Source organism: Aquarana catesbeiana, linkage group LG10 (genome assembly GCF_042186555.1).
Source record: "Aquarana catesbeiana isolate 2022-GZ linkage group LG10, ASM4218655v1, whole genome shotgun sequence".
Classification (NCBI taxonomy): Eukaryota; Metazoa; Chordata; class Amphibia; order Anura; family Ranidae; genus Aquarana; species Aquarana catesbeiana.
This window is the reverse complement of record NC_133333.1, coordinates 41394135-41408421: the sequence shown is the minus strand read 5'-3', so window position 1 is coordinate 41408421 and position 14287 is coordinate 41394135. Positions and strand designations below refer to the sequence as shown.

General features: G+C 40.9%; 1 protein-coding gene across 2 annotated transcripts in view; it reads left to right on the top strand.

Moving 5' to 3' along the window:
- The window catches only part of LOC141110622 (uncharacterized), a 138028-nt gene that overhangs the window by 109879 nt on the left and 13862 nt on the right, over positions 1-14287 (top strand). Inside the window, exon 1 of one of the 2 annotated variants that reach the window (XM_073602064.1) lies at positions 10518-10676. The exons of the other annotated variant lie outside the window; for it this stretch is intronic. Within the exon in view, the coding sequence (XP_073458165.1) occupies positions 10628-10676 (49 nt within the window). The 5' untranslated portion in view covers positions 10518-10627. Of the gene's footprint in view, positions 1-10517; positions 10677-14287 lie in introns of those variants that run through there. 2 annotated transcript variants of the gene reach the window in all.

The window sequence follows — 14287 nt, the reverse complement described above, 5'->3', positions numbered from 1 at the left end:
GTTTTTGTGCCATCTGGGCATTTTATGGCCTTCAAAACTGTGATAGGTAGTGAGGAGTGAAATCAAAAATTTACGCCCTTACAAATCCTGAAGACAGTGATTGGTTTTCGGGGCCCTGTACGCAGCTAGGCTCCCAGAAAAGTCCCACACATGTGGTATCCCCGTACTCCGGAGAAGCAGCTGAATGTATTTTGGGGTGCAATTCCACATATGCCCATGGCCTGTGTGAGCAATATATCATTTAGTGACAACTTTTTGTAATTTTTTTTTTGTCATTATTCAATCACTTGGGACAAAAAAATAGATATTCAATGGGCTCAACATGCCTCTCAGCAATTTCCTTGGGGTGTCTACTTTCCAAAATGGGGTAATTTGGGGGGGTTTGTACTGCCCTGCCATTTTAGCACCTCAAGAAATGACATAGGCAGTCATAAACTAAAAGCTGTGTAAATTCCAGAAAATGTACCCTAGTTTGTAGGCGCTATAACTTTTGCGCAAACCAATACATATACGCTTATTGACATTTTTTTTACCAAAGACATGTGGCCGAAATCATTTTGGCCTAAATGTATGACTAAAATTGAGTTTATTGGATTTTTTTTATAACAAAAAGTAGAAAATATCATTTTTTTCAAAATTTTCGGTCTTTTTCCGTTTATAGCGCAAAAAATAAAAACCGCAGAGGTGATCAAATACCATCAAAAGAAAGCTCTATTTGTGGGAAGAAAAGGACGCAAATTCCGTTTGGGTACAGCATTGCATGACCGCGCAATTAGCAGTTAAAAGGACGCAGTGCCAAATTGTAAAAAGTGCTCTGGTCAGGAAGGGGGTAAATCCTTCTGGGGCTGAAGTGGTTAATAAAACTATGGATTGTCCCCAACATTAACCTCATGTCTGGGAGGCCTAAAGTGCTGGTCAGGGTGAAGCATTAAGAGGCAAGGTACTTGTGCCTTTTTTCTGGGCAGTATGTGTGCTATACATTCAGAGCACACAGAAGTGTTGGTGGAGTGACTAACCAAGCCTTCCTCATCCTCCTCCTCTGTCTTTCAGGCATGGAGTAGCTTGAAGTCATTGTCAGCTGTTCTTTCTCCTCATCTGGGTTCCAGATATAATAAAAGAGGAAAGTGAGGGAGAGGTCAGGATGTCATTCGCGGGCAACACTTTGGGGGAGTGGAGGGGAAAGCTGCTCTATGCCACCGAATAGTAAATCTACATTTATGGAAGTCCACTTTTCAACAGGAGACCGACGATGACGTACATCACCTTGGCGACTAGGACCAGAAATGGAGTGGTTTTTACACAAAAGGCAAAAAAATGCCAAACATTACAGCCACAGGTATCAGCTACCAGTAGGGCAATAAGTGTCAGATAGGCTGAAACTCCGCATTAACCCGAATATAACTTGTGCCAGGAAAGGCTGTTTGTAACAATTGTACCAACATGTTGCCTGTCCTGCGGCAGGGAAAGTTCAGTGCCTCGCCTGCAGTGGCGGCTGGTGAAGTTTTAGGATGGGGGGCGCTGGACCCCGCCCTTCCTTTTTGACTCCTCCCACTTGGTGAAAATGGGCGTGGTTTCAGCGAAATAGTGGGCGTGGCTCTAAGGTGTTGTAGTTAGCGTCTGAGATGAACGAGAGATGGAGGGAGAGGGACAGAGGGATGGAGGGACGGTAGCCCCAGATCCTACACAACAATAGAAATATGTGTATTCTAGAAAGTTTAACAATCAGCAGATAAAGATACTCCAAACACCTGGTGTTAGCACTTCAATCATCCCGGCACCATGGTTGTTATGGTGTTAGGATGATTGAAGCGCATTATTACTGTGTGCTGTGTGTAGTGCTGTAGTGCTGTGCTGTGTGTAGAACATCTTATGTAGGACATGCCATGAATTACATGTTGTACATAGCATGTCCTACACATAGCATGTTCTTCTTCACATAACATGACATGTACATAGCATGTCCTACACATAGCATGTTCTTCTACACATAGAATGACATACACATAACATGTCCTCCACATAACATGCCATAAACATGACATACACATAACATGTCCTCCACATAACATGATGTACACATAACATGTCCTCCACATAACATGCCCTCCACATAACATGACACACACATAACATGTCCTCCACATAACATGTCCTCCACATAACATGACACACACATAACATGTCCTCCACATAACAAGTCCTCCACATAACATGAAATACACATAACACGACATACACATAACAAACACATAACATGACATACACATAACATGACATACACATAACATACACATAACATGACATACACATAACATACACATAACATGACATACACATAACATGTCCTCCACATAGCACAACATATACGTAGCATGACATATACATTGCGTCTTCTCCACTTAACATGTCCTACATATGACATACACATAGCATGTCCCACATATAGCACGTCCGGCACATAATGTCAGCCACATAACATGTCCTATGCCTACAATTTTTTACCCATAGCATATGATCCACAAATCATGAGTTGCACAGCAAGTCCTCCACATAGCATGTCCCATACACAGCAAGTCCTCCACATAGCATGTCCCATACACAGCAAGTCCTCCACACAGCATGTCCCATACACAGCAAGTCCTCCACATAGCATGTCCCATACACAGCAAGTCCTCCACATAGCATGTCCCATACACAGCAGGTCCTCCACATAGCATGTCCCATACACAGCATGTCCTACATAGCATGCCATATAACATGGCATACACATAAAGCAGTCCAAACACTGAGACAACACCTCGGATTGTAAGCTTTGTTGCTGTCATTATGGGATGGGGATGGATTCTCATTAGGTGATCAGTCACTGAATGGACGGCTTTCATTTGAGTGGGGTGGGTGGGGGAGGGAAGGAGGTCATTAGAGCGGCTGAAAAAAACTTCTTACCTTCCCCGGCTGGCCATCCTCATCATTCTCCATGTCCTCTGTCATGCTGTTGGTGTGGATGGAGGGATCACCAGCCAGATTCCAGTGCCCGGAGAATCAGTCTGCAGTCCTCATACTTCCTGTTTCCTCTCTCTCTTGGGCACAATGAGACAGAGAAAACAGGAAGTGACATCAAACAGAGATGTCAATCAAACCACCCGGCTGTAGTAATATATACTACAAGCGCCGGGCGGAAGCTACTCGGCGATTCGGGAAGCGCCGCAAGGCGGGCTAAATGCCCGCAAATGCAGCGCCACATCTGCAATCTCGTGATTGCATAGACGTGGCACTTCCCATAAGTGCACTGTGTCCGGCGTCGCACTGTGTCTTGCGTCCGAACACAGTGCACTTAAGGACCTTTTTTTGTAATTTTTTTATATTTAAAGGGTCAGTATTAAAAATTTTTTTTTTTTTTTACTTTTTTTTTTTTTTTTGACTGCCTGGAGGGGGGGGGGCGGCGCCCAGGCGCCCCCTATGGATGGGCCGCCACTGCTCGCCTGGCTTACAGGATCTTCTGAAGCAGGACAGAAGATTCTGTAACCATTTCAGGTGGTCATACCTAGGCAGTGTTTGGCTGGGTAAATTCAACTTGAACTCATCCCATCTCCCTGCAATTTGCCTGAGGTGTGATATGCCCATCCCGTGGAAATTTACCTTGGTCATGTTGCAGCACTTGTGTATGTATCAGCAAGCCACAAATAAATACCTGTGCAAGTATGGCATGAGGACAGGCTTGTGGAAGCTCATATTTTTCCAACTTCAGTAACTCCTCATTCAGAAAGAATGCCCCATATTTTCTGTCACCATTTGTGGGAGCAACCAGATTGAAGGCAATGAGGGAATGACCATCACTATCCCTGTAGTGTTGCTGATGGAGCAGATACAGCATTGGATAATAGACCAGGCTCTTGATGCACAGCAGTAATAGGAAGAGGGATGCTTCCCGGTGTCTCTGGGCTTAGTTTATCAAGACTACATTCATAGGAGGCCACAGCAGACACAGGAAGAGCATGAGGAGGAGTATGGATGCTGTGGTGGCTTTGAGGAGGAAGAGAACATGGGGCAGATTTCCAGGGGTGGGTTTCATCCTTCACAAACCCCAGGACTTGGGGAGACAGGGGAGATAGCTGAGGACAAAAAAAAATTCTGCACTATAACCACCCCCAAATCAGCAGTCTAATCCCTACTTTGTCCACTGCAACCCCTGCTCTATATAATTTCGTGGAAATTTTGTGGACTGGGATGTCACAGAGTGGCTGATTCCTATCTGCGATGTATTTACAGTATCTCACAAAAGAGTATACACCCCTCACATTTTTGTAAATATTTTATTACATCTTTTCATGTGACAACACTGAATAAATGACACTTTGCTACAATGTAAAGTAGTGAGTGTACAGCTTGTATAACAGTGTACATTTGCTGTCCCCTCAAAATAGCTCAACACACAGCCATTAATGTCTAAACCGCTGGCAACAAGAGAATACACCCCTAAGTGAAAATGTCTAAATTGGACCAAATTAGCCATTTTCCCTCCCCGGTGTCATGTTACACGTTACGCCGCGTACACATCGGAATTTCCGTCAGAAAAAACTTGGATGGTTTTTCCGACGGAATTCCGCTCAAGCTTGCCTTGCATACACACGGTCACACAAAAGTTCTCTGAAATTTCGACCGTCAAGAACGCGGTGACATACAACACTACGACGACTTGAGAAAATGAAGTTCAATGCTTCCGAGCATGCGTCAAATTGTTTCCGAGTATGCGTGATTTTTTGCGTGTCCGAATTGCATACAGACAAACGCATTTTCGGATAGGAACTTTTCCCGACCGAAAAAGAGAGAACATGCTCTCAATCTTTTGCTGGCTGGAATTCCGCCAGCAAAAGACCGATGGAGCATACTCACTGTCCCATTTTCCCTCAAAAAGCTCTCATCTGAGTTTTGCAGGCGGCATTTCCGATCGTGTGTACGCGGCAATAGTGTTACAAGGTCTCAGGTGTGAATGGGGAGCAGGTGTGTTAAATTTGGTGCTATTGCTCTCACTCTCTCATACTGGTCACTGCAAGTTCAACATGGCACATCATGGCAAAGGACTCTCTGAGGATCTAAAAAAAAGAATTGTTGCTCTACATAAAGATGGCCTAGGCTATAAGAAGATTGCCAAGACCCTGAAACTGAACTGAGCTGCAGCCCGGTGGCCAAGAACATACAGTGGTTTAACAGGACAGGTTCCACTCAGAACATGCCTCGCCATGGTTGACCAAAGACGTTGAGTGCACGGGCTCAGCATCATATCAAGAGGTTGTCTTTGGGAAATAGACATATGAGTGCTGCCAGCATTGCTGCAGAGTTTGAAGGGGTGGGGGTCAGCCTGTCAGTGCTCAGACAATACGCCGCACACTGCATCAAACAGCATGGCTGTTGTCCCAGAAGGAAGCCTCTTCTAAAGATAATGCACAAGAAAGCCCACAAACAGTTTTGAAGACAAGCAGACTAAGGACTTGGATTACTGGAACCATGTCCTGTGGTCTGATGAGACCAAGATAAACTTATTTGGCTCAGATGGTGTCAAGCATGTGTGGCGGCAACCAGGTGAGGAGTACAAAGACCAGTGTGTCTTGCCTACAGACAAGCATGGTGGTGGGAGTGTCATGGTCTGGGGCTACCTGAGTGCTGCTGGCACTGGGGAACTACAGTTCACTGAGGGAACCATGAATGCCAACATGACTAATATAACAAAGTGTAGCGCTAAAAGATGATGTGCCCAGTGCAATCTATACATGAATCAAAAATAACACTGGAATGACAATATACATATACTGAATAAATATACACAATCAATAATGTTAAAAAAAGTCCATAAGTGATAATAGATGTAAGTCTATTCCCAGTATGGGTGCGAAGAAATCTTGCAAACAGTGAATATGTGTGCACTTGTGAGGAGAACCACCACCGCATATGGGGAAGGCTTACCAGATCATTTGAACACACTAGAGCATACGCTCTGTGTGTCAAACAGGCTTGATTTATTTTGGGTGGACCCTGGATTGATGTCATCAGACAGGTGTATGCAGATGGCAGCCGGATGGAATCACGGGAAATGTAGTACCACAAAAGCAAACCGAAGCTCAAAAATCCATGGGCATGAAGAGTATGGAGAGTATCAAAGAGGAAAACGAAAAAGGACCATATCGTAATTCCATAAAACAAGGATACATTTATTAAAATGAAAACCACTCACATGGATATACGTAAAAACAGCGCTGATATAAAATCAATGTAGGCAGCAGTGGGGACCGTCCCGATGCGTTTCGTCTCCAAAGGACATCGTCCCATCCCTACGCGTGACGTAACACACCTCGTGACTTCATCATCCCCTGATTAAGTCAAGTCACGAGGTGTGTGACATCACGCGTAGGGACGGGACAGGCACTTTTTCCACTGTTAGATGCGCACGAGCCTGCCGCTCGTTGGAGTTCTGTTATTTTTGCTCTGTTTAATGTGAGTACCTTTTGCTATAATAAACCCGGATTTTGGTTACAAAATACTACACTATGTGGCACCCCCTTCTTTTCATTTACGGCCCCCCGTACCCATTGAGGGACTTAGATATATGGAGAACAAGACTTGGGTCCAGGATTTACATGAGAAGGAGTCGATATCAGCAGTGCTGCTTAATGCTGTGACCTCAGTAATATGAGGTAAGGGGCCATTACTTATCAGTGTAGGATTTTTGCACGAAGAGGAGCCACTATTCCTTTTTGGTCTATACACTACACGGTTTTCACTGACCCTAAAGAATGCCCTGTGGAGAAATATCGTTCTATGTTTAAATCCACTAATTGGCACAATATGGACTGATTTGCAATCTATGTCACTGGATTTACTGCATCAGACACTTTTATTTATTTACTGTATGTACCTGTCTTTTTCATATATCATATACAGATAGTCCTATGGATCTGTCACTGTTTTTGTTTTTGCTTGCACTGGACACTTTGTTATTATAGTGCTTCCCGAGTTGTGTTTCGATGCACAGCACTGCATTGTTTTGCACTGAATGATTTGCACTATCCACTGTGGTTATTTCGGATGCAGCAGTATTTTCAGTATATTTGTATTAAGGTGTATTGGTATGCAAGTTTGTAGGATTTATGCACCTTGTTGCACTTTGCACTTTATTTATGTATATTAGCAGGTCATTTCATCATTATATATCCAGTGTAACACAATTAGCACACCTAATTCTCTCACAGGGATAGTTGTACACCTACCCATATTGTTACTTCTAGCACGATCTTAAATCACCTTTGGATTAGCGCAGCACCATACTTTATACTACATGTACTGTGACATACTGAAGCAGAGCATGATCCTTTACCCTCTGAAATTGGGCCGCAGGGCAGTATTCCAACATGATAACGACCCCAAACACACCTCCAAGATGACAACTGCCTTGCTAAAGAAGCTGAGAGTAAAGGTGATGGACTGGCCAAGCATGTCTCCAGATCTAAACCCTATTGAGCATCTGTGGGGCATCTTCAAACGGAAGGTGGAGGAGCGCAAGGTGTCTAACATCCACCAGCTCTGTGATGTCGTCATTGAAGATTGAAAGAGGACTCTCATGGCAACCTGTGAAGCTCTGGGGAACTCCATGCCCAAGAGGGTTAAGGCAGTGCTGGAAAATAATGGTGGCCACACAAAATATTGACACTTTGGGCCAATAGGGGGACATCAGTAAACTGTACCCTGCATGCATGCTTCTCTAGAGACACTCTGCATGTTGTTACTGAACAAATTGGGAAAAAAATGGATTTTGGCTTAAACTGCTCTCGTATGGCAAATCCATTCAGCAGAAGTATTGGTTGTACTGTGTTTAGCAGTTTTAAATGCTTCTCATTTAAAAACAAAAAGGTCAATTCACAATGCTAAAGTGCATACATAATGTGCCTAATTTGCCAAAAAGATTATTAATTAAAACTAATATTTACTGTAAATAATGATCTTATTAGATAATGATGCATGTGTTACAGCTATGTTAAATAACCCGAATATCTTGCTTTTATTAATTGGACCAGAATTTTGTTGAATTTTAGCGCATAATAATTATGTTCCAACCCTTAACCCCTTTGTGTAAAGTGCTTACATATAACTTGCCAGACAACATTCTTTATAATATAATTGAGCTGCAAAAAGGAAAAATTATTCCCCTTGCTACTGGTATTCATAGGTGGGCACAGCTGGGAACTCAGAGGCACAAATATCACCACTATAATCAGTTTTGGGGTTTAAACAGTGGTGGTGCATCCATAAGGGTGCACGGGCACCGCCCCCTCTCTCCAGTCACCCCTCTATCCCCAATAGATAGATTCATGCATTGCATGAATCTATCTATGGCCGCCGCTGCCACCCCCTATTCAGGCACTCAGCCCCTGAATTACAGCAGCGGGGTATTATTTTTTTTAAGCACCTGATTAGAGCCATAGGCTCTAATAGGCATCAAAAAAGGTGAGCAGTGAGCGCCATGTTTGGCGCTCGCAGTTCACTCAGCTGTGTTAGAAAATGAATGAATGTGCGCTATGTGTTAGAAAATGAATAAATATGCGCTTTCCTAAGACTGAACCGCCTTTCCGCCAATCAGGTGCTCGGGTCTGTTACCCGTCACCTGATTGGCTGAAACAACAGGTGCTGTGATTGGATGCCTGCCAGGCGTCCAATTATAGGAGAGGACGGGAGAAGATATTGAGGACATGGAGGAAACCGCTCGCTGCTCGCCGCAGTCAACCACTGCCCCACCGAGACAGGGTAAGTGCCGGGCAAATGGCGGGCGGGGGGGCACAGTGGCAGCACTTGATGAGAACAGTGGGAGCATTTGATGGGCACAGTGGAAGCATTTGATGGCATAGTGGGAGCATTTGATGGGTACAGTGGGAGCATTTGATGGCAGAGTGGCTGCGTTTGATGGGCACAGTGGCTACGTTTGATGGGCACAGTGGCGGCATTTGATGGGCACAGTGGCGGCATTTGATGGGCACAGTGGCAGCATTTGATGGCAGAGTGGCTGCGTTTGATGGGCACAGTGGTGGCTATTGATGGGCACAGTGGATGCATTTGATGGTACAGTGAGGCTGCAATTGATGTTTTTTTTTTTCAGTTTGTTTGCGTCCCCCCCCCCCAAAAAAAAAAATTAGCACCAGCCACCACTGGGGAAAACCTATGGTCATAGGCTGCCCACCCTTCCACAATGCAGGAGGAAGGCTGGGCAGCAGCAAATGGAAGGGGGGGGGGGGATTCAACAGCTTGGGGAAAGAGCAGGCAACAGCAAAAATAAAACATGGAGTAATACAGCTAAAGGCTGCCAGCCCTTTCCCAAATAAGATCTGTCCAAAAGAATAAAAAAATTTAAGAAAAAGCAGGCATGCCCTAAAAGAGAAGTAGAGGTGATGCCATAGTAAGTGGTGAGAAATGATGAACTGAACTGTCCTTTTAAAGAAATTTGGATGGCAAACCGGAAATCAATGGGCCAAGTCTGTCATATTAAAAATGTCAATTTTCTAGTTTAATAGGCAAGGAGATGACAAAAAATAGCATGGGGGGTCCTAGACACCAGGGGAGAGGAAGGGTGTTACTTTCATGATTATTAGCCCTCATGCACACAGGCTGTTAAAAAAAACGTTATGAAAACGCCAGTATCTTTGCAGTGATTTTTTTAAACTTTTTTCAGCTTTTTTCAACGTTTTTGCAATAGCGTTTTTTAGCGTTTTTGAGCGTTTTTTAGCGTTTTTCCGCGTTAGCGTTTTTGAGCGTTTTTTTTTTTTTTCAAATTTTTTTTTTTTCAATGGATCAAAAACGCTGAAAAACGTTGGTGAATGACGTTTTTGAGCGTTTTTGAGCGTTTTTCAGCGTTAGAGCGTTTTTACAGCTGAAAAACGTCTTTCAGAACCCACTGGTCCTGGGTTTTTTTTACAGCTTAAAAACGCCTATGCCACTTGCAGCTCAAAAATGCGTAGGTGGGCATGAAGACATAGACTAACATAGACAGGCCTTTTTAAGCTGCAAAAAAAGCTCTAAAAAGCAGCTGTAAAAACGTCCGTGTGCATGAGGACTTAGGAGAAAATAACTATTTTCTCACTGTGCGTTTGGTAGTTCGTCGGTGAGAACAGGGGGGAGGGCGAGGCCTTAGGCGACCGCCTACTTTGCCTAATTAGAGAGCCGCCTCTGGCAGAGGGGTATGCATTTGCCCTGCTGCCTGCGTACATAGGCTTTACTATTTTCTCACTGTGTGTTTGCAGTTCGTCGGTGAGAACAGGGGTTAAATTCTTTCCTGAAATGTAGAAAATTGTTCTTGGATACAAAGAAACATTTACAAACCATTCCAAGTCTTTGCACAGGTGTCCAAACATTTCAGAACATTTGTTGAACAAACAGTAAAATGCAACTGTGTAAAATATGGATTTTGCCAAAGAGGAACTGCTTGTACACCTTGTACCCTGTACCTTGGCACAAAATGAAACTCAAATTAGTATAAATATCTCTCCTATATTCCCAAACCCTCACTCAACTCTAGTTTCAGGTACAAGATCTGTCAGGCTACTCGAATATTGGCCTTCGAACCTGAACCATAACCATAACTTCCATAACCATGAATAAAATCTTCATTGTCTTGATCTTGAGTGCCATGGTAACTACAGGTAAGAAATATTTATGGCATAAAATTGTATATTTTTTTTTTAATTTGCGTTGCTCCATTGTACTAAACGTTTGTATTCTAATACAAATTGGAAGTAGTAAATTGGAAGCCACAGAGTGTGTAAATCTTAACAACGAACTAGTCTTATTTACTCCAATTGTGTCTGTTAACCCTTTCATGACTATGCCTATTTTTTGGCATTTGGTGTTTACAAGTTAAAATCCGTATTTTTTTCTAGAAAATGACTTAGAGCCCCCAAACATTATATATATATATATATATATATATATATATATATATATATATATATATATATATATATATATATAATTTTTTTTAGCAGAGAATCTAGAGAATAAAATGGCAATTGTTGTAATATTTTATGTCACACGGTATTTGTGCAGCGGTGTTTTAAACGCAACTTTTTGGGGAAAGGGCCACTTTCATGAATTTAAAAAAAAACAAACAGTAAAGTTAGCCCAATTTTTTTGTATAATGTGAAAGATGATGTTATGCAGAGTAAATAGATACCGAGCATGTCACGCTTTATAATTGCACGCACTTGTGGAATGGCGACAAACTATGGTACCTAAAAATCTCCATAAGCGACACTTTCATTTTTTTATAATTATCAGGTTAGAGTTACAGAGGAGGTCTAGTGCTAGAATTATTGCTCTCGCTCTGACGATCGCGGTGATACCTCACATGTGTGATTTGAACACTGTTTACATATGCGGGCGTGACTTCCGTATGCGTTTTCTTTGCTGCGCGAGCTCGCAGGGACAGTGCGCTTTAAAAAAAAATGTTTTCTTATTTATTTTTATATTCATAAATTGTGTTTAAAAAAATATTTTTATCACTTTTATTGCTGTCACAAGGAATGTAAACATCCCTTGTGACAGTAATAGGTGGTGACAGGTACTCTTTATGGAGGGAAGACCCCCCGATCCCTCCTTTGCACTTCACAGTATTCAGATCACCATTTTCGGCAATTCTGAAAACTGTATATTTTTTTTAAACCAGCGCCATTGGCAGCCGAGTAAACGGGAAGCGACGTCATGACGTCGCTTCCGCGTTTACAATTAGGAGGCTGGAACAAAGCCGCTTACGGCTTCGTTCCAAACTGTCAGTAGCCGCTGGAGGAGACGGATTGGTGATCAGGCCTTCCGGTGGATCGGGAGGCCCGGTAAGAGCGGCAGGAGGGGGGGACGTCCCCTCCCGCTCCTCCGGTATAACAGCTGAGCGGCTTTTAGCTGCATCAGTTGCTATACTTGCAAAGCCGATCGCCGGCTCTAAAAAACAGCACCGGGATGATGCCTGCAGCTGCAGTATAACCCCGGAAAGCCGAGTATGCACATTTACCTACGTTCAGCGGGAAGGGGTTAAATATATAATTGAAAGCATTTTGCTAAAACTATTTATAAAATGCAACAGAATACCAGTTGATTCTGCCAGAGATACAGAGCTGATAATATTTTGAAAGGTCAGTTACTGAAAAAGAAGTTTGTTGATAGGCAATATAACCCTAAACTTATAGAGAGGATCCATCAAAAATGTCTTATTGGTCCATCCAGGGCTAACAATAAAGACACATGGCCCCAGATGGATGTTAAAAGAGAAGTATGGGTTTCACAAAAAAATAAAAATCTATACCCACTTAGGTGGATGAAGCATTGGTCCAATCCTGCATCTGTCCATCTCCAGCTCTAAGACCAAGAACTGGGCAATCAAATAATACTTTAGCAAGCTTTCGAATGAACTGCACTCCTATGATCCATAGGACAAGAACAGCCAAAAAAAGCTTTATCTATACTTCTCAGATATATTTCATAACACATAGAACAGAGGGAGTAGTCTATGCCCTCCAATGCCCATGCCAGATCCAATATATTGGAGGAACCAAACAACCAATGTGTATGAGAATTAGGGAACCTGTCCAATGCATTAGGTTACCCTAAGCATAGCATCTCAAACCATGATGCAACTCATTACAATAAAGACTTCTCCTCCCTAATTTTTTGGGGAATTAAAAAAAAAAAAATTATTGGGAGGGAAGTAATAAAATAATCACCTTTAGCCAGCGGGAATCTTTTTGGATATACGAGACCCTTCATCCGCTAGGCCACAATATTGATTTTGGCATTAATTGGTAATTATTAGCTTAGGTTATCAATTTTATCATTTTTTGTCAATATGTAATATTTAGTGTGTCACGTATTATTATTTTCCTCATCTCTCTCATGTAATTTTATTATATTTTTAAGGTAAACATTGTAGTTGATTATTAGTGAATTTTGGGGAATCATTTTTGAGCTGCACACCTAGTGACATCATGCTTGTCGATTTTACTTATCTTGCCTTTACTTTTTTACCCTGTATTATTTTTTACTCTACATTATTATTTCTTTAGCATATTCCAATCAGAATGTAATACTCAATAGGATCGTTTTAAATAAGATATCTGGTTCATTTATATATATTTACACATTTACATTCATTCTGACCATATGAATGTTTTATTTTTGTTTCATTTCCTAGACTTTGTTTCGTTCCGAATTAGTTTTTTAATGAATTTTGACAAATTTGTTAATTGGTTAATATCCGAATTAACGAAAACCCGTTTAACAAACTTTTCTGAATATTCATAATTTTGAATATTCAAAAATTCGCAAATTTGAAAAAATTCGTAAATTCGAAAATTCCAAAAATATCAGAAATTCGGAAATTCGAAGACCTGAAAAACCAAAAATTTGAAAATCTGAAATAACTAAATAATAAACTAATTATTAAATTATAGGTATTGGAATTTCCTTTCAAATTTGTCTTTTAGTGAATGTAAAGAATACAAATTTATCCGAAGTTATGAATTATCCGAAATAACGAATGCCATATCTAAACGAATGGAACATTACGAATTAATAATAATAAATTACAATGATAATAATAAAATGTTTTATTATTATTATTATTATTTATTATTAATTTGTTCCGTTCCATTTGTTTAGATGCAGCATTCGTTATTTCGGATAATTCGTAACTTCGGATAAATTGGTATTCAGTCACTAACAGCCAAAATTGAAAGGAAATTCCAATACCTATAATTTAATACTTAGTAATATTTAAGTTATTATTAGTTAGTTATTATTTCAGATTTCCAAATTTTCTGCTTTTCAAATTTCAGATTTTTTTAAAATTTTCTGATTTTTTTTTTTGGGGAATTTCAGATTTTCCAATTTTTTTTTCGAATTTCCAAATTTCCGAGTCTTTTCGAATTACTGAATTTTTTCGAATTTACATTTTTTTCGAATTTATGAATTGCGATCATAACAAATGACCCGAAAAACGGAAAAAAACTAATTAATTAATTTTTCATCAGTGCACATGTCTATTATTTTACCTTAATATTTTTAATTTCATATATATAACTATGCCACTAATCATGTCTCAGCTTTCCTCCATACCATACTCTTATTTATCTGATCTCATAAGCCTTTGGTTATTTTTTTTTATATTAATATATTTTTATATATAAATAGTTTTACATTTTTTCAAATTTTTATACCTATTCATATATATTTCTTACACATTTTATATCATTTTTATAACACTTTA